The following is a 25,350-nucleotide window of genomic DNA, read 5'->3' as shown; positions in this document are numbered from 1 at the left end:
TAAATTAGTATAAAATTTAGTTTGATTATTAAGTGATTGATATAGGAATATTTTAACATACCGGTTAATATCTAGTAGGGACGTAATCAATTATTGTCACCAACTAATTGTCTGAGGATCTAATACCTATTAATCCGTTAATTTCAGGCTAAGCCCTATCATGTGTAAGGTAATCGAATTATACGTCATCATTCATTTATTATATATCAATTTCGACATGATATTGGTCTAAAATAAGTTATAACTTATATCGTCTTCATTTGCATACTGAAATTATATTTTTATTCACTTACTATGCTGTGCCCCGTGTTTTTACCCGCAGTGCTCCGCTTTTGTTGGTCTTAGCGTGATGATATATAGCCTTCCTCGATAAATGGGCTATCTAAAACCGAAATAATTTTTCAAATTGGACCAGTCCTGAGATTAGCGCGTTCAAACAAACAAACAAACTCTTCAGCTTTATAATAATAGTATAGATTGATTGCATTTTAGGAACAACTCGCAACGTAATTAAAATGCTTACACGGTACTTAAAATGTTAATAAGTGAAATAAACACGAAGCTTCTTGTTACATGTTTTGGTAGTAGGTACACTGACTAAATATAATTTAATAATGAAATTAATCTCGTATTTTTTTAGATACCAATATTTTCTAGGTAGGTACATATCTATAATATAAAAATGAATCTCAAAATGTGTTGGTAAGCGCATAACTTGAGAACGGCTGAACCGATTTCGTTAATTCTTTTTTTATTATATTCCTTGAAGTACGAGGATGGTTCTTATGTAGAGAAAACGTAAATATGTACCACGGGCGAAGCCGGGGTGGACTGCTAGTTTATTATAAAACAATGACTCGAGTACTATTGAGTGTTATTAATTATGTCAAGTGTTACTTCTTCACTGTCAATGAACTTATGCTATTCATTTTAAATGTGCAGCAGTGTACATAATCACAAATAATAACAGAATAAAAATAAGATTATTCTGAGCAAAAAATTATTTTTTGCGATACTAGGGCGTAATGAGAATGCAAGTGGTCTCTAAACTCTTTTTATGCAAATTGCAAACCCACTCTACTCAATCCTACGACAAGCCTACAACACGCTTATACTTATGAACGAAACATAAAATGAATTGTGTTATATTTTCATTGATGACTTATGTTATCCGCTTTTTAACCGACTTAAAAAAGGAGTTTTTTTATGTAGGTACACCGATTACACCGAGGTTTCTGAATCGAATTTACGTGATTCTTTTTTTGTTTGATGCGGAATGGATTCAAGTTGGTCCCATAAAAATTCATTCATTCGGGTAGGCCCAGTAGTTTTTATTTTATGAGTAATTTTGTCTGATCCCGATGACTTAATTGAAAATCTAACATGTAACTTTGATTCATTTCCCGGTTACCGATTGAGCTGAAATTTTGTATACGTATGAAAATTAGATAGCGATGAAAAATTACGATGAGCTGATTTGATGATGGAATCGGAAGGTTGCCATAGGAACTCAGTAATTAACTGACTCAACTTTATCGAGTTTGGGCTTGTTTGATTCGTGTTGAAAAATACACTAAAAGTATTAAATAAAAATAACCACGTTAAAAAAACCGATGTAAAACTTACCGGCTTACACGGCCTTAATACTAAGTGTTTAGTGCTTGTCACCGACTTCAAACCTATTTAAGAAATAGCACATCTAAATAATATGTACCTAGTAATTAATAATATCAAATCTTTTTTTGTTTTTTACTGTTCTGTTTTTGAAGTCGGTTTTTTTAACGTAGTTATTTTTATTGTCAATATTAAAGTACATAAAATACCTACACATTATATTATATTCTTGATAACTACCTTGTTTTTGTTATCGTCACAAAATTTGAAATATGACACACTCAAAATAATGAAAACATTGTGTAGAAAATGTAAATAAAGATGTTTATAAAGAAACCATACCTCATATAGATTAATTGAAAAACCCCAACAGTAAACTGAATTACGATTACTAGAACGCTCGTCTAGCAAAATGAAAGAGAAATTTGTTTGTAAAATACATTTATTAATGTATTTAAGATTATTCTGTGGTTATTATTGCGCATTGCCAATTTTTAAAAGATTTCGCTTCATCAAGTACCTTTTTACTGTATACTTATTTGTTTATGTATCCTTTAATGTATATTTTCAACTCGATGATAATGCTTTGGTTAACGTTATTACTCGGGTTTCCGAATTTTTAACGTATTATTTAATTTCACTTTACACTGAGGACAAATACGTTTTAAACTATTATGTTTTCGATCCAAAAGTCGATTGCATGAAACATAGGAAAACTTATTCAAAAATACTAAGTTACTTTCTTTTTATTTTTCTTTTCAAGATTTGTATGTATTGTAGTTCGTTTATTATTATTTCCTTTTTAATAACCGAAATTGATTACATACGCCATTTGAGTCGAGCTACACTCAGAATGATTGGTGACTGTGGCCTTTTAACACCTTTGCTTGTGATAGCTCTTTATTTTTGTCGGGTTCGAATTTATACCCAAAAAGTGAAAAGTGAATTACAAAATCCAGAAAGTTTCAATGTAAAGGCAGTTATCGAGTCGTATGAGAGGATTCAGCAACGCTTTGAAGATGTGGGAAAACCGTTGAAACTTATGGTAAATAGCGATTTTGTAAAAAGTGATTATTTAGTTGTAATTTTTTTCGTTACAAAAAAAAACTGTCTATATTCACATAATTGAAGAATAAGTGAAGAAGATGTATGTTTTTTTCTTTTTTTGCAGATGCTCGCTATGTCTGTATTTTGTTTAATCAATATTTTATGTCTACAATATCGTATTATAATGAGTTATATATATGAAGGTATGTGTTACGTGCAAAGTTCAATTCCGCATAACGTCTTAATTTTTTTAGTTTTATAGTAAAATTCATACATTTTAGCACAATTATCATGAAAATCATGTAATACACAAAATAATACATATTATATAGAATTGATATTTCTCAAGGAATAATGCTTTACTTTGAACGATATTTGCAGTAGAATCTTAGTCGTTAGTTACAACTAAAATTTTAAAATGTCTGGGGCAATATTATGACCTCTAATTCAATCAAGTCAGTTCAATTCACGGCCTAACTGACTGGGAGTAAGAGGTCATAATACGGCCCCTGATAACTTGTTTCTTATTGTACACCTCTACATATAAGTAGTAAAATTTATAAAATTTTAAATTATTCACAGGTAAAGAAATTGGTATTGCGATTATTACCGAGTCAATATTTCGTATAATAAACTATACATTGATTATATTCTACTGTGGAGGCATATTCGAAATGATTTCAGAGGATATGAATCGCCTACGATTATGTTTGGCGAATAAAATTACATCGGATGCATGTAAGCTATAAATATAAAATAATACCTTTCTTATGTACAAAACCCCTCTTGAAATAAACCGGCCAAGTGCGAGTCTGACTCGTGTACCGAGGGTTCCGTATATACCTGACTTTATATGTTATACATTAAAAACAATACCCCATATGATGCAAATCGTCCATGGTTTTAGAAAACTATTGCAAAAATAAAAACCGACCAAGTGCGAGTCGGACTCGTGCACCGAGGGTTCCATACAAACGTGTTTTAATAAGGGTTATGTTATTTACTTTTTTGGTTCTGGTAAAACACTTATTGACGTATTGATTTGCAGATGAAAGATATAAAGCAGATATAAAGACGCTGTTACAATATTATGAAGCAAATCCAACACATTTCAGTGTGTGGAACATTATTCCGATGAATATGGCCTTTCCCTTAGGATTCCTTTCTCTAAGCATTAACTACTTTATATGCATGTTACAATTTACGCAAATTTTGAATAAATAACCACAAAATTGGATATGTATAATCTATAAAAATACTTTTAATTCTATGTGATTGATAGTTTGGCAAGTTTTCGTAAAAAATAAATGATTATTGTTTTATTTTTCATTATTTTTATATTTTAATATTACAATATATAATGCCTATATAATAATATATAACAATATACACAATAACTACATAGCATACCATGCCCCTTGGCGAATGAAAACTTCGTTTTAGTTACAAAGAAGAAAAAATATGAAACTCCAACAGGAATCAATCAGCCGCAGTAAATAGAGATAAATGGCACAGATTTATGAATTTGTAAAACAATAAAAATAACTACGTTAAACATAACCGACTTCAAAAACGGAAAAGTAACGTAATGAACGTAGTTATTTTTATAATGTACCCAGCAGGGTACATATTCTATCATCACAAATAGAAATAAAAAAAATAAGATACTTAATCCGCAGCGAGAAAGTATTTTCTGAGATACTAGGGCGTAATGAGAATGTAATAGGTCTTTAAACTCTTTTTATGCAAGCCCACGTTGTTCAAACCTACGACTTCGGCGTATAGCTATTATCGACACATTAACGATGCTATTGATTTTCTTATTTTTATAGCCTTTAAAAGGTTGTTAAGATGAAGAGACAACATTAATTTCGTGAAATTTATACGAATTCTATTTAAAAATTAGCTTTTAAATACAAAGAATGTGAATGTGAATTAATAAGTGGTATTCCAAATGCTTTTAAAATCTCTTGTCAATAATGTTTCAACTAATTGCTACTTTAGTTTAGTATTAAATTTAACCCAAAATAGTTTTTAACTGCATTCAATCTTAGAATTTTAATTTGGTGCTTTAATATTACGATAATTTTAATATATAACGATGTTAATAGTTATATAAACTGCTCATATGGCGCATACTATTTGAAATATTTGTATCTAACCCTTTTTAATGAATTCCAAAGCGGGCTAGACTCTCACTATCAGAAGTTATAATACAGTAGAGGGATAAAGTTCATAACAAGCACTGCATTAAGAAAAACAAAACATTGTTCCAAGTTTGTAATATAACTCGACGTAATCGGTATTCTTCTGGGGTTGGTACTTTACAAAGGTAACAACGCTTGATTTATACACAGTGAGGTACATTTTTTATTTAAGCCGTTTGGTAACCGGTAGCAACGTCCTTTGAATTCTCTAAGGAGCTGTAGAAAACGTGCAATATATACTCACTTACTACGCTCTCGAGGATACCGCTCATACAACTTGCATTGTTTAATTGAAATTTTATATCGTTCTTACAAATTTTTAATTAGGTTGAGGATATAAGTATGTAAGTATAAAAATTGGATAGTCAACATCATTATATAGATTACGTTTAATATCACAGATATATAAATCCATAATTAGAATCTATGTTTTATACTTATAATATTACATAAACATTCAAGCTATAAAGCAATTCTTTGACTCTCTTTAATTATGACAATTTTTTTTTTAATACTTACCAGATACTCTATTTCTGTAGTTTATCAATAATTTGAATATTAATACGTTTACCTTACCATTCAATACATAAAGATGAGTACAGTCGGTTTTACAAAGAGTACCCCTAATTCAAACGTTAAAAATATATTAAGTTTAGTATGAAAGAATTGAAAGGAACTAGCTCAAAAGACTTAGTTGCATTTAATTATTGTTTTGCTCTAAACATATTCTCCGTCATCATAGCAACGTCTCTTCTTTTAGTCTCATTAAATTACTGCGAAATACAACCCAGACAAATGATGGATCGGGTATTAGTCGACTATCCATTCGATATTTCTTTCCACGTGGATATCATAAAATCAGATGATGAGCTGTTTTTACTAGTATAATTAATATAAAACAAGTAGATACATATCAGGCAAGAATAAATATAATGTAGTTTACTACTGATAAGGGAATTGTCAAAACTTTGAGTTTATTCATTATAAATACATACAAAGAAAATCGAAATTTCCTACCTTGTACTAAATATGATGGAGTATATATTTTGTAACTAGCTAGACATGAGCTAGACAAACAGACGTTGTTCTGCCCCGTTGCCCTTTTTTCGTGTTTTCTCTTCATAAGAACCATTCCTTTCATTAAAAATTAGTAACAAATTTGGCGATATATTTTTATTATAAATAATAAATAAAAAAATCTTCATTTCACCTTTTAATTACACAATATTAGATGAGGCTCTGGCTCTCTTGCTAGGCATAGCCTGTGTTAAGAAAGCCAGTCCCTTCCCTTAATACATAATATATTATATAGGCATCTCAAATCTCAATCCATTTATAGCATTTGATATACCTAAATCGGAAGATATATCAGTTCTATCTGATGCTACCTAATTGCCTTGTCTGATCTGTAATAGGCTTTATGCACGCTTTATTAGAGATTGATCGGTTATAGATATTGTTGTACATACGTTAAACGACAACATAGTAAACAAAATAAAGTTTCAAAATGTTTCATAAGTTTTAGGGAATATAAATAAAGTTATCTAACTTGTCGGAATCGATAGGTACGTATTGTTACTATTATTTTTGTACATACATGCATCAAAAGTAATGTAAAAAATTGCGTGAGCAAGTGTCTCTATCATTATATTATAAACTAGCGGTCCGTCCCGGCTTCGCCCGTGGTACATATTCACGTTTTCTCTACATAAGAACCATCCTCGTACTTCAAGGAATATAATAAAAAAAGAATTAAAGAAATCGGTTCAGCTGTTCTAAAGTTATGCGCTTACCAACACATTTTGGGATTCATTTTTATATTATACTAGCGGTCCGCCCCGGCTTCGCCCGTGGTACATATTAACGTTTTCTCTACATAAGAACCATCCTCGTACTTCAAGGAATATAATAAAAAAAGAATTATCGAAATCGGTTCAGCCGTTCTCGAGTTATGGAATTACAACGAAAAGTGGCATTGATTTTTATATATTAGATAGATGGAGCAATAAATTGGCCCATGATAGTTTATGTATTCTCAAACGTAGCTGGCTTATCAAACTGCTACGAATGCAATATTATAGTATAAAGTACATACACATACATACAAATTTCTGTTAAATGAAATATTACTGACTACATGTTAAACAGAATATGATATATGATTGCCAGAGAGTGCACCGAGTGTCGTAAACACTCCTAAATCCAGTGCATATGTATATTAATGATAATCATATGGACACTACTACTATCTATGCCGCGAGGCTTCACCTGCGGACGAACCCGCGGTCAAAATTAAGTACATAATTATATAACACATGTTATTTTTATGTTTATGAACAGAGTAACAAACAAACATCCATCCTCACAAACTTTCACATAGTAATATGAGTAGGACGAATACCATCTTTTCACTTTTGTCTGTTTCAATTCTCTCATAATGGCGGCATAATACAGTAATATTGCACATCTGTTCCACTGATCGATGTTCTACATGAGCAAATATATTATGGTGCCATGTTAGATCGAGCAATTCTTATACTACTTTTACAGGGAATAGAGTAAGTTTTATAACATGTATCTACAAATATGCATTTACATAAGAAGTGATTATCGGTAGGCAGTGCTGTTAGTTCTGCGTAAAACCCCTTTTACGCACGTATTTATGTTTGTAAAAAGTTAAATTAGGTAAGTTTGGTCGGCAATAAATTCATTTTATTTAACCAACAAGCCAACAAAATATAATTATCAAATTTCTTTATGAAACTTAATTTAAAGAATCGAATATTCTCAATTCTTCAATCTAAAACATCATTTACAAATGCAATTTAAATCTATTTAGTGTTATTACTTATATGTGTTACAAAGGCGTCCGCGAAGTTTATATATAGAACAGCTATATCTATAATATCTTAACACTAACATTTGTAAGAGACTAAAAAGAGACGCTATTAATTAATTAAATAATTAACTGAAGATCAATTTCGCAGCTTCTAATTTCAGTTGCTATTATAATAATTAGAATTATATCTACAGATTTCTGATAACTTCTTCTTTATGTGACTATATTAACGTATTTATATTTTAGTTTAACAAATAGTCTACATTCATTGTATATCAGTTTTTATTTGTATACAATTGAAGATTTTTCCTTACATTTTGATAGACTTTAACTATTTTATTATATAAGTAAATCACTGCTACAACTGTATGGATGTTTTAGCAAAGTTAACACTACGTAGCTACTTACGACTCTAAAGAGCATGTTTATCCAAAAAGTTAGCGCTATTTACGAATGAAACAACTTATTTAATAAGATCACTACACCAACACAGAAACAACATAGAACTCAGAAAGTTTACCCGTTAACACGTTCTTTATCCTCAATCTGAAATAACAGCTACATTCAATGATATTATTTACAAACTTAAACCACACCCCGGACACTCCATACAAAATTATAGTTTTGACAGTCACACTGTAGAGACTGCAAATGTGTGTGTAAACTCTTTATGGTTGGCACATTTGTGACTAGCGTAAAAAAAAATTCGCGTTTTTCTGATGAAATACATCCGTAAACAGCACAATATCTAACCATTTTCTACGAAAAACGATAATCACAAATCCAAAATAATAAAATTGCTTTAAGTCAATTTGATTAATGTTGTCAATCTTCGTTGCGTTTCGTCTAAAGACGTCGTTGGTATCGTCCTTGCGGGGAAATGGGTACCATAACATGTCTGATCGTGCGGGGTGAGGTAAGTGTTTAATTTTGGCGGGAGGCGGAGAGTGTCCGTTCTGTAGCGTTTAGCTACTATTATGTATTCTGTGCTTAAACTATAGTTCAGGATACATCGCCCATTTTTGCAAGTGACTACTATCAAGCTGATTTTCCGTTTGTAGCTTTATTTTGATGAGACACCGAATAATTTCGTGTACGAAACTCTCGATTGTGGTAGCTAACAGAGATAACAAGGTATTTATTACGCAATTTGTAGGACAATATGTCTGTTGAATTATATAAACATTAATTAAGTGAAAACAACAAAATCAGCTTGTTAGTAATCATTTATGATGACCTCGTTATCGATACACTTTGGAAAGGGGGACTCTTTGAACCAACTATAGATTTTGTAGGACAAATATTTTTTCGAATAATTTAGGTAATTATCTTGAGATTGAACAAAAAAAAATTCAGTTAGTAATAAATATTTGAGAACCATCAAATCAAAATTTTTTATCCTTATTATCTCTGTTAGCTACCACAATCGAGACTTTCGTACACGAAATTATTGGGCGTCTCATCAAAATAAAGCTACAAACGGAAAATTAGCTTGATAGTAGTCACTTTCAAAAATGGGCGATGTATCCTGAACTACTAGCTTCATTACTGTTTTCATATTTTGTTTGCATATGATTTATGCAATGCAATGCTTATGGGCAGTTTCGAAACTTCTGTACATCATCTTACAGTTTATGCGAATAGTGAAACTGGATCCTAGCCAATTAAACAATTTTGTAAAATATGGCTTTAGAATTTTCTAGAATTTGACAAAAGCGTGGAAGTCACATTTTTTTTTATTCACAACATCGAATTAAACTATTCACGAATCAGTGACTGCGAGTGAAATTGGCAAAACGTCACTGTCGGCCTCTGTCGGCGGATCAAAATGTATTCAACATTTCAAACCTATAAAAATCATTATTTTATTTTTTCGTGAAAAAACAGAATATAATACCATTGTTACTTTTACTACCATAATAACTATTCTAAAGCTCAAAAGCCAGTAAATTTCTTAAGGTTTTCCATTTGTTCGTTGATCTTTGGAACTATTAAAACCTTTTGGAATTGTTATTATCAAGACCGAAATAGAAACTTTGTGCATTCGTTTTATAAATAGACGCTTTTAGTGAAAGTTAGTACCTATTCTTTGATTCTGCTTTGTGAATTCCTCTGAGAAACAGTTCATTTATGTCGAATCTTGACTCTGCCGCCTATATTTAAATGCACTTTTGTCTTTTGTTTATTTAATTTTGTTTGTCGCAAATATCAATCTTTCACTCCACAAATAGAAGTTAGACAAAAAATATAATAATAAATACATGATAATATGTAAATTTTTTAATTTATAATCTCGCCGCTTTCCTCGGCCGCGCAACGTCCGCATAGAGGAGCCTCGCGCGGAAAATGCTTCCTTCATAAGGCTGTTCGCACTGTATCGGGCTTAATGACAAAATTGAATCTTTTTATTATATTACGAAAAATATTTTGGGCAGAATAGTAATCGCTAGCTTTATTTCATACTATGTTTTGATTACCAAGTGTGCTCTATTTAAAACAACGACGTTGAAAAAACAGCAAAAACATTACACTTGTTTTTAAATCTATAGCAAAGGTTAGCCATATAATACAATAGCATGTGACTAGAAAAAATCTTGAAATACTTCTGAGTGTGCTCATGTTATATAAAATTCAGTTGACCCATGAATACTTGTGGTTCAAGAGCTATACAGAATGTCTTTTCCACGTGACCTTTTGTCGATGACATTTACCTACAATGTGCAATTACACTTTCAAGGTCTTTACAAGTTCTTATTGGTTTGAACGTAAGACAGATTATCTAGAGCTACCTTAAAAGATTTCTGCGTTATATATCCAGAGCTTTTGCCTTCCTTACATGATTATCTATTCTAATATCATAATGAAGTAGGATCTAGTGTGTTGTCAACACAATAATTAAGAGATCGATTTTAAAAAGTAAAGTAAAGGAACGAGACAATTATATTACTGGCTATTCAATTATAACATGATGAAATATACCACTACTTTATTACTGAGGATATAAGTGAGCTGACATAATAAAGTGTTCAACACTTAATATTGCAACAGTAAGCATCATTTTCCTTACTTAAGAAAACCCGAGTTGATATACTTATTCTCATACCTTTAGTCCTTGGAAAATTATCTTACGAGTATACCACGGTGGAAAAAACGCATTAATGACGTGAATTTAATATCAAATGTTTTGTTCTTCTATCAGTTGATATAAACTTATTCTCATACCTCTAGTCCTTAGAAAATTATTCTTTAGAGTATCTTTGGTGGAAAATGCGCATTAATAACGTGAATTTAACGTCAAATCTTTTGTTCCAGTTGCCGACTTTACGACGCAGTTGTCGCAGGTGTACGAGAGACACTCGACGGAACTACAAGTACTCGTCGCGAATTTTCGCAAGCGAAACAGTGAACTCCGAAAAGAAAGGTAACATTATAATTTCCTCTTTTTATTAATGAAATTGTCTCGCGAGTTCGTGACGGGAGTTCATTGAAAAAGATCGCTTATTATCAATCATGTTCCGTTTAGAAAGTTTAATTTTCACCGCCTTTTTTGGCACTTCCTTGCTTTTATCACTCAGTTAATTAATAAAGCTCGACATTTTGTGACGATATACTTATCATGTATAATAGTATAATCATAATCATAAATAGTAAAAAAATAATATGGAGTATAGAGGTAGTAAATAAATTGTGTAAAATTTATCCTACCAACAAACCTTACCTGTTTTACGAACTAATAATAATCGATTGGGAAATTTTCATATTGAAAGAGTTATATTATAAACTTCAATGTAAGCTATTTTTTGTTAACGTGAATATAGTTACAACTAATGACACAAATCACATACCTAATAACCAAACAAGGCAAACGCATTTTTACAAATATACCTTTATAACGCGACTTAAAAAATAGTCCAAAATCAGTTTAATCTATAATATAAAAATGAATGAATGAATGAATGAATGAATGAATGAATGAATCCCAAAATATGTTGGTAAGCGCATAACTCGAGAACGGCTGAACCGATTTCGATAATTCTTTTTTTATTATATTCCTTGAAGTTGGATCTTATGTAGAGAAAACGTAAGCATGTACCACGGGCGAAGCCGGGGCGGACCGCTAGTATAAATACAGGTACGGCTAATGACATTGAAACATTGTGCATCCCCGTGAATCGTTATTCGTTATAACTTTCTTTAAAATAAAAGAATGTGTCTTAGAAAACCTATCGCGAACACCTGTTCCTCGTATAGTAAATCACATTTAATTTAATATTTTTACCTCAGCTTTAGAGCATAATACGTGTATTATTATTATAACTGAACTTCATACGATTGTTAAATACAACATTTTGTTAGTTATAATATGTAACGTGGTGTTGGTATACTGAACAATAAAACACGCCACGCCGAGTTAATTTTACATGAAATATTATGATAAACAAATATTAAATATAAGCTTGCGAGTAATTTTATACAACGTTTGTTCCGAAAACACATGGTAATCAGAACTGATACAGGTATCTGATAATATTTTGTTAATGTTTACTTACACTGTGAAAATTCAAAACCCGAATTTATATGTATTTATTACAAAATTTATAACACCCAATTTTAAAATTTTCACGCTCGTCTATTCTTGAAATGAAGGCTATCTCTTTTGCATAATATTTCACGTTAATGACGCATTATTTTAAAATATTTAATATTATTTAAATTTATTTAAAAGTGAAGAGTCTTATACATTAGTATTCGGTTCAAACATTGAAGTACTGCACTTGCCCTCATCTACAAGTTTTGTACAAGATTATTCTCAAGTAATACTTCATTCATAGTGGAGCAAATTCTAGTTAAAATTCTAATAAAAGCAAGTTTTATGGTACCTACTGTTTTCGAATCTATACAATTATACATCTATACATATAATAAATCTGTAGAAGGGTCAATTCTGTACATTGAAAATACTGAAAAAATAAATAGCAGGGGGTGTTACTGGATCGATACCAAACCCAAATATGTGATTAAATAAATTTTTGTCCGTCTGTCTGTCTGTATGTGACGGCATCACGTAAAAACTAACGGTTCGATTTCGATTTTCGATGAAACTTGGTATAATTATACCTTATTATCCTGGGCATGAAATAGGATACTTTTTATCCCGGAAAAATACGTAGAAAAAAAATCTTAATTTTTCCAAGCGGGCGGAGTCGCGGGCGGAAGCTAGTTTATAATAAAATACTATTTTAATTGTTTTGTTCATTGTTTATTTTATAACGACAAGGTTGTTTTTGCCCTTATATCAAAATATTTTTCATCGAAGTTATTTATAGTGAACAAATACTTTTTGTTGTGAAAATTCAATGAACATGCATATTCATTGAGTTTACACAACAAAATGTTTGATTGATGTTACAATATAAAATTACTCCCGTTTCGTTGAAATGATCAAGTCCCTTTGTGGGGTATTGGGACATTGCATTTCACATCTGTTTTTCTCATACATTTTCTGTAGGGCAAGGCGATGATCAGCCTTCTAAGATATACATTTTTATTTAATCTTCAGTCGAAAGAATAACGACTTTATCGGACGGACCTATTCTATTGAAAAAGATGTCAATATTTGGAGTGCACAATATTATAATCATACAACAATAATCATCCTAGTTATTGGGAGAATTGATCTTGTTATATAACACTCAAAATATCTTCACACATACGACTCGCTTTATAAGTACCGAAAATACAAAACATCACAAATTTCGAACAATCTCTGTGAAAAATCTGGGAATTCGTCCAACTTTCTTCAGCATTATTGAAGAAAACTAGAGAACAAACAAAAAACGTCGATAAGATTTATCAAAGCTGTTCAAGACAGCTCAGGGAACTGATATGTCTCGTATGTCTCCTTGGCACTGAAAGCTAGACAATATAAGACGGATCTCAGTCACGCACTCACATATTTGTCTTTGAGAATAAATAGAAGTCATTATATACTTGAACTTATTCATTCCATATACATTCGCCTTTAATTTAACAAATCTGTTTAATATTCGTTCACAAAAGTAATATCTATCACCTTGCTTCTGGAAGTAAAAAAAAAACCTATGCGTACAACATACTCAAAAATGAATACATTACAAAAATGAATATAATAGGTATCCTGTCCAGGATTTTCCCAGTCAACCCATTTTTAATACATTTTTAATACACTAAATTTATTACAAAATTGGTCTCATTCTATTATCACACCATTGCATTTCGACTTATATTCGGATCTTAGACCATAATAATTAATTATTATGTAGAATTCCCTGAGCTTCATCGAAGATTTTAAAAATGTTAAATTTAATTTGCGCTGTCAAAGTGGGTATAAGTAAAACCACTTTTGTTCATCGAAACTACTCATATAAGGGAACATTAGAAGCGAGTAGGTATATATTACGTAGCTCAATGCAATTTCCCAGCCTCATCTTGACTGATCCAATTTCTTACAATCCAATTACGTTTCCAGTTTTTAGGTTTTGGAAACATTTTATATCGATTTATTTTTGAGTCCAAATGATGTTTTTGTTACAGCGCCGAAAAATATCGTTCCTATGTTGTAGGTACAAAACTATGCAGGTAGAAGATATAATGATCGCAGTCATATTCAAATAAAGTTTTTGTCGTTTAATAAACGTGCCGAGAATTATATTAATATCGCAAATTATGTTTTGGCTTAAGTTTTTATTATGTCTGTATTAACGAATTGACAATAAAAACTTAATATTAAGCGATGGATTTGTCTAAGATCCCAAAAATAAATCAGCTTACGACCACCTGAGCCGAGAGAAAAATTATTAAATGTATTATGCCTACAAAGAGCTTTGTCGGCTTATTTCTGTAAAAATAGCTTTAATATATTATTAACGGTCACCTTGAGGCTGACAAATAAAAAGTTAGGCTTTGTGTCATCCATTTTTAAGCGGGAAACTTCAGGCTTTGTTCGGTATTTTGAAACAGTGAAACGTAGACCTTTACATTATTAGGTATAGGTAGGATATACCGACTTGCATTATAGATGAATTTGTTGTCTAAATTCATGAAGAGAGTTCAGCTTGTTTCCATAAAGGGAAACCTTAAGGAACTATTAAATGAGGAACAAGGTTAAGGTGACGTTCAATTTGTATGTAGGTAGAACAATTTTAAAGATCTTTCTTTTTAGAGAGCTCATATACAAACTAATGAATGAAATTCGTTAAGCAAAACACGGTAGCAACGTGGAATATTAATATTTTATCGCACATAATAAAATATACTTACCTATGCAAATTTTTATCAGAAAGTTTCTTTATGTATAAATTTCCAATTCCTATTGAGATTCGAGAGTATTTTTAACGAAGGAATACACCATTTTAATATTTCCTCTACTCCAAAAATAATGAACCTCTGAATGAATAAGTTTCATTTTATAATATGGATGCAATTGACTTAATTTTAGAATCTTTGTTTTACGCGTCATTCTATCCGTACTAATAATATAAATGCGAAAGTAACTCTGTCTGTCTGTTACTCAATCACGCCTTAACTACTGAACCAATTTGCATGAAATTTGGTATAGAGATATTTTGACACCCGAGAAAGGACGGGAACGGGAACTACGCGGGTTTTTCTTTGACGGCGCGGGCGAAGCCGCGCGTGGAAAGCTAGTATTATATATTATATTGGTCTTCGCCTTAAACTATTTTTTGCACATATCGATAGAGGGTTGGGAGGTGTGGAAAACTTTTGCTCTACATTACCCGGGCGAAAACTGAACGAATCAGTTACGTGTTATAATATTTTGTAACGAAGAATCTAAACTATTTTTTGCATATATCGATGGAGGGTTGGGAAGGAAACTTTTTCTTCACATTACCCGGACGAAAACTGGACGGACTATCTAGTGAATTAATATTATAGAGGTGATAATATGTAGTGCTGAACAAGATCTACATAATTATACAGGGTGACTGGTAAGACTAAGAGTGATTCGTTAAAAAAAATTGGACTTTGTAAGGAAACTTCGCTAATGAGCTGTCCGATTTCCATACAAAGTCCAAATTTTTTTCTACGAATTCAGCAAAATATAGAACAAAAGTTGTTCAGTTTCATGAGTAGAAGCTCCTGTCTAAATTCGTCTAATGTCTTACCTTTCACCTGGTATATCCTAGTACACTAGTACTAAGAACCAAAAAGATAAATTTTTAAACTCTGCCTACAATCAATGTTCTTTTCTATATTTTCATACGCTACTTTCCCAAGTAATTGTTTAATAAATAATACAATAAAACCTTAATTCCGTCTGGACAATAAATACTTTAAAAGAAGCTGCTATTTCAATTTTATGGGTAATTCTTTATAACAAAGACGAGAACTTTGAATAACAACAGTTTACCTTAATTAATATTTATAGGAATAAACTTCAGATAAAAGATACTTCAATCTAAATTATCTTATAATACAATGAAATCCTATTATGATAAAAGAAATTCAAGCCACAAACTAATACCAAATTTCTTATTATGAAAATTGTTATTGAAATAACATCGAAGTGAGCGTCGAATTTAATTTGCTAATGTTAAAATTGGAAGTGATCCGACTACACAAAGCATTGAAATTTAGAAATGAGAGACATCGTTAATTAGTTTGTGGTTGTGGCCTTTGATGATACAATTTGTATAACTACAATAGCACGTCAAATATCTTACATGTTAATTAGAACACGATTACAAAGGCAATATATTTGTGAACCCAAATTACAGATATAAAGAATAGTAAATCTATTTCTCGTGTTTATCAAACGATCCATTAAGGTTCTCTCATCAAGTGCCAATTTCCCGTAGAAGATCAACAGCAAATACTTTATTTATTACAATTTCGTCCGCTATGTGTGGGATATAACAGCTCTTAACTATCTTGTTTTCTTCTAAATGATGTTTACGGTTGCAATTGTTTTGCTATTATATTATTGTACGTCAAATGGTCTATTTATATCAGAGATCTAATATATTCTAATCTATGTGCATGACCTTCGTGTCTACGCTTCTATCTACGACACAAACTATCCATTGTTATTCGTAATTCAGTTCATATATTCTTTCTGAAATTCATATTTTGCATTTTAACCCCGATTAAAATTATCGTCCCGTTAAAAAATTATGCGATGAAATGAAACGATTTCAAACTCATGAATAAATTTCAAAATACTTTTTGAGGAAGATAAGTAAATAAATAGAAAATCTGTTTTTATTTTATTTTTCGTACAATACGATAGTTGCCCTATATTTCGCAATGCAATTTTCGCCTTTTATTAACGAATATAACAACAAAATGCTTTTAAAAAGTTAAGTATACTGCGAAGAGAATACATAAAAATATGAACAAGTTAATTGCACCATAACAGCGTCAAACGACACTCCAAACAACTTGTAGACATTTTCTTCGCAAGAAGAAGTATCATATAATTGCATGTCCTTGGGATATATTTCATAGAAAAAAATAATTATCACAAAATTAATCTTAGCCAGTATTACTTACAAAATTTTCCCTACCATCCGCAATCAAATTGATGTTCAAGTTTGAGTTTAATCATGTGACAACTCTACAAAGCACTATCTATATCTATAAAAAATAGAGCACACCTGCAAAATTTAAAAATGTTTCAACTATTTTTCATCCAGTTGGCAAACAAACAGAGGAAGTAGCGTACGTATTAGCTTTCTATATTAATAGTGTCATCACAGAATACATAATAGTAGCTAAACGCTACAGAACGGACACTCTCCGCCTCCCGCCAAAATTAAACACTTACCTCACCCCGCACGATCAGACATAAAATGGTCCATATTTTTCTACAGGGACGATACGCAACGAAGATTGACAACATTAATCAAATTGACTTAAAGTAATTTTATTATTTTGGATTTGTGATTATCGTTTTTCGTAGAAAATGGTTAGATATTGTGCTGTTTACGGATGTATTTCATCAGAAAAACGCGAATTTTTATTTTTTATAAAGCGCTAACACACACATTTGCAGTCTCTACAGTGTGACTGCCAAAACGATAATTTTGTATGGAGTGTCCGGGGTGTGGGTCCCAGTTAATGATATGTATCAGAAGATCGTTTCAAGTGTGGTAATAAATCAGATGCGTGTCAGTCGAGAGCGAAATGCGACGACGAATCTCCCAAACAGCTGTCGACGTGATTTGATCTTGATCTTGCTCTTGCTCCTTTACATCCGAGTACCCGACAAAAATAGCTCTTTCGCTGAAACCCACTTAACTCATATCGGAATGTAGACGTGTACTTAACGTTACATTAAAAATGAATTTCATAAGCGACGAACGGAATTTTACGAAACTCCATTGAATCTGAATACGAAATGTATTTTGTAACACTGTTTCCATGCAAGGAAAACCTTTTATAAAATAATGAGAAAACGTAAACTATCAGTTAAAAGATAGTAAACATATTTTACGATATAACAAGAAGACATCGACACGATTATTAGATGTTTGACCATGTCTCTGGGACATTGGCATCAATCCAGGATCGAACTACTTAAATGACTGACGGACGCATTTTGATGCAGATAGAAATAGACATGTGTTAATTGAAATGTTTTTTTGGGATTTCGAAAAGAGTTCATAGCAAATCTATTTTAAGTTCTACCACTAATAAGCTATAAAGCTGAACCAAATTGAGAATCGTAGCATGAACAATTGTCTGCGTCACAACTTTTCTGACGTCCCTGGTTATTTTTATTATAGTATGTATAAATTATCATGTAGAATAATATATCTTGTAATAGGCCATAGATGATATTTTTCGACATACCTTTAGGATTACTTATTTTCTCCATAAAATTGAGAAATAAACATGAGAAACCTATAACCATAACAAATATTCGCGGATAGCTGAGATTAAACAGTCTAAAAGCAAACATAACAATCATTCGTGGATAAATTGCTGGTCTTTAATGAATTATGCTGGAATCGGAGGGTATGGAGAGTTAAGCAATATATTTGGACTTCCAGACTCCACATCGCTAAGCGTTTCTGATTTAGCTGTAATAATTCAGTCTAATTCGAACGATACTAATAAGTAATTAATAAGTTATGTATTTAAAAAGATTAGGCTACCAGTTAAAAGGACTTTTAAAATTTATAGCAATGAATTTGATATTATTGTCTTAGAGCATTCAAATGTTTTTAAATATAAAAGATTAGAATAAACACTCTGGCGGGATCACGGGCAGCCAAGTGGTCAGGTGTCGACCCGGTACGCCAAGGGAGGCGAGTTCGAATCCGGCCTTGTTATCTAATTATTGTATTAATTCTTTCAAAATTTAAAAATTAATGGAAATGTTTGTGTACACTGCCGTATTCAAAACTTATAGGAGCTTACTAACTGCTTATTGTTGATTATTAAATGTCGTTAATGATCATAGATGAAGACGTTTGAATTAATCCGATTCCGCTAGTAATTGATTCCCGTACTGTAATCAACTGTCTCCAGATTAATAGACTAAACAATTTGCTCTATTAACCGCAATATGTAATGACTAGATTAGTCAATCGATTGCTGCCCCAGATTTCACTAAATCCATCGTCAAAAATAACAAACATATTGGCGTGGAATCATCGATGTTTTTTTCGACATGCTTCTGTAAACTATATACCTCTATCAATATTTTATTTAAGCAAGTAGTTGATAACATTATAATGTATAGGTATGTGTAGAAATATTTATATTTAAATAATAAATAAGAATAGCATTATTTTATACAATAACAACAAAATGAATGATGTCTTTTTTAGGAAAGCAAAACAGCTATAAATAGCATTATTTTGAGACTCACACAATATAAGAAAAATAAAAGACATCGGTGTTTTGTATAAGAACAACACACGAAAGAGGTGTTAACCCGTAAGCAGAAAGCTTAAAACGTTCGTAATCTTATTGGTTGGAATATAAAATGTGTATTTCCGACCCGACGGTAAGCTTTAACAAAGTATATAAAATAATAACGCATGCTTTTAACCATTTCTAGATTCAATTCAATACACACTCTATGTTTATGAAATTTTTGTACTTGCAAAATATAGTTTAATACGATTATTGTAAAGTCTATTCTGCAAGTACGCATACATCCTGTCCTAAAATTGTATATTACGGCATCGTGTATTTGCTTAAAAAATAATTTCCCACGATCCAAATATAATGAAGTATCCCAGCTCTCACTCACGGGAGCTATCTCCTGTTAATTACATAAGAGAAAATTAAAAGCAAACTCAGCTGATAAAATACACACGTTTTTCTTTTGGCTGGAATTGACTGGATATGTTTAAAAAATATGTAAGATCCTTTTTGTTCAATTAAATTAAAAATCATTGTTACGCGATAAATATCAATAAAGTTAGGTAAAAACCGTAAAGTATTACCTATATTGTATACTAGCTTTCCGCCCGCGGCTTCGCCCGCGTTGTCAGAGAAAAACCCGCATAGTTCCCGTTCCCGTGGGATTTCCGGGATTGCGTCATTTTCCCGGGATAAAAAGTAGCCTATGATAACAGACAGACAGACAGAGTTACTTTCACATTTATAATATTAGTATGGACTATGGATTATTTAGCTTTTCAATACTATAATCCATACTAATATTATAAATGCGAAAGTAACTCTGTCTGTCTGTCTGTTACTCAATCACGCCTAAACCACTGAACCAATTTACATGAAATTTGGTATAGAGATATTTTGATACCCGAGAAAGGACATAGACTCCTTTTTATTCCGGGAAAATGACGCAATCCCGGAAATCCCACGGGAACGGGAACTATGCGGGTTTTTCTTTGACTGCGCGGGCGAAGCCGCGGGCGGAAACCTAGTTATTCATAAAAGCAAAAATATATAACTCCCTTTAATTTTAGTCTGATGATGAGAAGTAAGGTATAAATATAAATATATGTTTAAAAGGTAAAAATAATCTCCTTTTCGTACAGAAAACCGTGATAAATCATCACATAACCTTGTAGATCCTAAAAGCTTAATCTTGTCACAGCTTCAAGTAAAATAATAACATTTAAACATTTTCGTTCTCAAAATTATACTCTGAATTAAGGATAAGGTGCCTCCAACTTGAATAGATATGAAAATGTTGTATTTATTTACACACAGGTACCTAAATAAACACGAATATGACTTTTTTAAATCATCTTCTATTGTTTGAGAAATTGTTAGTGAAATCAATTTTACAACAATTCTCGGCGAATATGCGTGATCAAATATATTATTTGCTATGAATTGTGTTAAAGAGGAGAAAATTACAATATAAAATATGTTAAGAAAATTGCAATATAAAATATTGTAATTTTATAAAATATCCTTGAGATAAGGAGATGACCTACTAGTTACTATTTACCTTTCTGAACTATTGGTTATGCTTGTAGTTTGGAAATGTCAATACAAAATCCCAATTATTGTAAATCCTAAATTTTCCGTGCTTGCAAAGTTTTTCACTTTTATTACAAACATTACATAAATAGTTACTTTAGCTACTGACTTTAGTTGAAGCTAATTACAGTACTCTCTGTTTCGTCGTTTTAATATTTTGTAATGTTTTATTAAAGTTAAATGCTAAGTGAATTAAATTAATAAAAATATAACTATTTTTTAAATTGAATTTAGTTTATTTTTATTCAAAAATTTAAAATAGGTACTTTAAAATATTTAGAACATTTTATAAAATCATATCAATGTTGTGACAAAAAATGTTCGTGCAAAGCTCTTTTCATTTCATAGAGCTGACTTCACTTACAAAATAAAGTGGAATTTCTACACATGAAAAGCAATAATTATAACTTATTTCCACAACCAACTAACATAAATTTATGATTAATTAGTTTGTTAATTACTGCAATGTATACCACTGGGGAGTTATTTTTTCGTGCAACCATAATATATGCACAAATCTGCATAAACACAATAAACGGTGACCCGAATTACCTTTAAATAATGTATACACTGTTATTAGTTATAACATACCTTTGATCGACCAAAATGGTAGTAGTGTTTTCACCAATTTCAAAAGGTAATAAAATACCTTTGAAGTAAAATATTAAGCTTTTATTACGAGATTAGTTCTCTTTTACGTAGTTTTCCTTAGCTTACGTATCGTATTTATCCCTTAACTTACCTTTTATCAAAATAAAGTATACCTTTGGGCCATCAAACATCATGTTACATTTGACTAGTGAATATATTTTCGGAACTATATCCCAGATGTATTGATATATACTTATCCTACTAATATTATAAATGCGAAAGTTTGTGAGGATGTGTGTGTATGTGTGTGTATGTGTGTGTTTGTTACTCTTTCACGCAAATACTACTGAACCGATTACAATGAAATTTACGACACGTATAGAGGGTAACTTGGATTAACACAAAGGATAGGTTTCATCCCGAAATCCCACGGGAACGGGAACTATGCGGGTTTTTCTTTCAAAACGCGGGCGAATAGTTGTACTAGGAAAATTTATCTGTATACATGTCTGCTAATGTAAAAAAAACAGCATACGATGCAGTGATAGTTTGGCTCGATTTAAACCATTCGTTTGTTTCGATCTTAACTCAAACACTATTGCGACCAGCATCACTACAGATTTACTATCCTTCCTTCAGTGTTGGTTACCGCTCCATTCCATATTCACAAACCCGAGACGACCTAATTTCGTTTCACCTGAATTGCCACTAATACCCTGGGGCTTGCACAGAACGCTGATTTTCATAACAACTTCATATATTACTCACTATACGCAATTCCAAATATATTGTTAAATATACCGGCGTATTATATTATAAACGCAAGTTAGTACTATTAAGTATTCTGTGACGCAAGTGCTTTTGTTAGTTTTTCGTCATTAACTCAGCCCCCGGAATCACAGACACAATAGAAAACCTATTGTGTCGTGGTCCGATTGGGCCGCTCGGGGCTCAATGGGATAAAGCTACAAAACTGTTGATATCTTCTGTAATAGACATCCCACCAAAAACATTTTCATGTAAAATGTTGCCAGACTCGCACTGTCAAAAAGTTATCAGATCTCATGTAGAGCCAAGCTTCTAACACTACACGCCCTAACTCTACAAGGCCTAACTTCACAAACTCTACACCTTAGTCAAAATATGTGGCTCGGCCATTTCGTTACATTCACATCGGCGTAAGGTGAAAAATTAATTCATGGTTCATTATTTTTGTGTTATACAATAGTTCTTGTAGTAACGAACGGCCAAGCCACATACTTTGACTAAGGTGTAGAGTTTGGGAAGTTAGGCCTTGTAGAGTTAGGGCGTGTAGTGTTAGAAGCTTGGCTCTACATGAGATCTGATAACTTTTTGACAGTGCGAGTCTGGCAACATTTTACATGAAAATGTTTTTGGTGGGATTTCATTTCTTTTTGTAAGTTGTTTGTAACAATATTTTATATATCGATTAAAGTTTTATTTTTTTTTAACAAGGAGTACCTATATATATATATATATCTAGGGGAACTAAGTTTAAGATTATTAGATTAGACCTCTAGCGTCATCAAAATTTAATTTAAAATTACAGGTCTCATACAAACTCCCATCCCCTAGTTTAGGGGGTTGGGGGATGAAAGTTACAAGTTTTATAATTTTTTTGTTGTTTGTGTGCTAATACTAGCTTACATACAAAATTTCAGCTTTCTAGGACATTAGGAAATACCTTAAGAATTTTGATGATCATCAGTGAGTCAGTGACGAAATAAGCGTTTTTTAGATATAAATAAAATCTGAAGTATAAAAGCTAATGTAATTAAAACTTAATATGTTCAATAAGTCCGCTATTGACAATAAATCCCGAAAATTTTGTTGATCTAGCATAATCCAAACCCAAGTTATGAGGGTTCAAAAAAACGTCGAAGCGCTTCGAGAAAAGGTAGGTAGTGCCCGTGCGCTTCGCTTGTTCGCTTGGCTCGTCTTGGCGGGGGCACTGCCGTGCCCCCAGATAGGTATTTGACAATTGAAGTTTAATTTCTCATCCTTTGAAATATAATACTGTGTAAAAATAACTATTTATTCGAATTCATAAACGTTGATTCGTATAAACATTATGTGCTGCAACTGACTTCAAAGAGATTAAATACAATGCACAAAGAATATATTTATAAAGTATCAAATACACGATAAATTTAAATAAAAACACAACATGTTAATTGTAAAAGCGCGTGTCAATATTTTTTACTGAAAAAGAGAATTTCTGATCGACATCGGAAGTTGTTAAGGTTAAATATTTATATTTTAAAAGGCTATCAGTGTTAACGTCTGATTACTCGTTCCGAACGTTTAAGTGATTAAATACCAGATAAAATGTGGTAGCAATTAGTACCTTAAACGCTTTTCTATTTACGTATATTTTTATGCTTCAATTTAACCTATCTATATGAATATGACGAATATTGTACACTTACCTTCTTTCGCAATGCATTATTTTGATGGTGTGTTTGTATACAATTATTACGAACATAAAAAAACATTATACATATACATAAACCTAGTAGAAAAACATATAAACTGCACAATCCAAACTCATATAAACTTAGGTACCTAACTATTATGAAAAGCTGATATATAGATATTACATTGAACGTATTTTAGTTTGCTGTTTTTTTTTTTTTTTTTCACAATCAACAATACGGTTTACTATTTCCCGTGCACCTTTATGTGTCCAGACTTAATAATAAAATTACATGCAAATATTTTAAAGAGGAAATAGCGCTGTTCCCTATAGTAAGTTCGTCTATGAACGAAAACTTCTGAGGTATCCTATAAATTATGACTTTCTAGAGAAGAAAGTTTTCTTATAAAAATGTTATCTAATATATATGACCCTTGGTAAGAAATCTTACGTGACCCGGTAAACCCAGGGTATAGCCCTCTACATATTCTCTCCATTCTTTTCTGTTCTTCCTTAACCGTTTCCTTAATGTTCGTATGTCCTCCACTAGTAGATACATTACTTTCAAAAAATATTCTCCATAAATTATGAACCCCTAAATCTACAGATACCTTTATGTTAACCTATGAAATATGATATCTCAACATATAATCCGTATAGAAATACATAAATAACTCCGGTATTTAATGTAAAAACCACGTGCCTACCCTTTAGGGAACTCATTCCATCAGTAAATTCATGAGTGATTAAAATATTCAGCTAGTCAAGTACCAAAATACACATAAAACAGACCACGGTCGCTTAATTGAATGAAAATATTGGAACCTCGAACAGTCACATACAATTTTATAGATCGATACAAGCGGAGTACTTTCCGTGCCCGCGTGAATATTTAAAACACACTGCCATTTGTGAAGTCGACAAACTATTCGTATTTCGTTTGTAGAGTTCAACGTCCGATGGCATATTTAGGTTCTATTGATTATGAGGTTTCTTAGAACTAACACAGTAAATTAGGGGTAACTATGTTTGTTTATTTGAATGAAAGGAAATTAAATAATGGGAAATTAATTTATTAAATTAAGTCTGCGAATCATACTTTTTAAAATCTTTTGTAACCATTGCTACTCATATCTGGAGTG

The 25,350-nt window shown here is 31.5% G+C and overlaps 1 protein-coding gene across 10 annotated transcripts in view; it reads left to right on the top strand.

The window, feature by feature from the left end:
• The window catches only part of LOC123692876, a 141,146-nt gene that overhangs the window by 50,195 nt on the left and 65,601 nt on the right, over nucleotides 1-25,350 (top strand). For all 10 annotated transcript variants that reach the window (XM_045637706.1, XM_045637705.1, XM_045637697.1 and 7 more), the window contains exon 4: nucleotides 11,020-11,128. In XM_045637706.1, coding sequence (XP_045493662.1) covers nucleotides 11,020-11,128 — 109 coding nt within the window. The remainder of the gene's footprint in view (nucleotides 1-11,019; nucleotides 11,129-25,350) is intronic.

Source organism: Colias croceus, chromosome 6 (assembly GCF_905220415.1).
Source record: "Colias croceus chromosome 6, ilColCroc2.1".
In the NCBI taxonomy this organism is placed as follows: domain Eukaryota; kingdom Metazoa; phylum Arthropoda; class Insecta; order Lepidoptera; family Pieridae; genus Colias; species Colias croceus.
The sequence above is the reverse complement of the archived record's forward strand: the minus strand, read 5'-3'. Positions and strand labels throughout refer to the sequence as shown.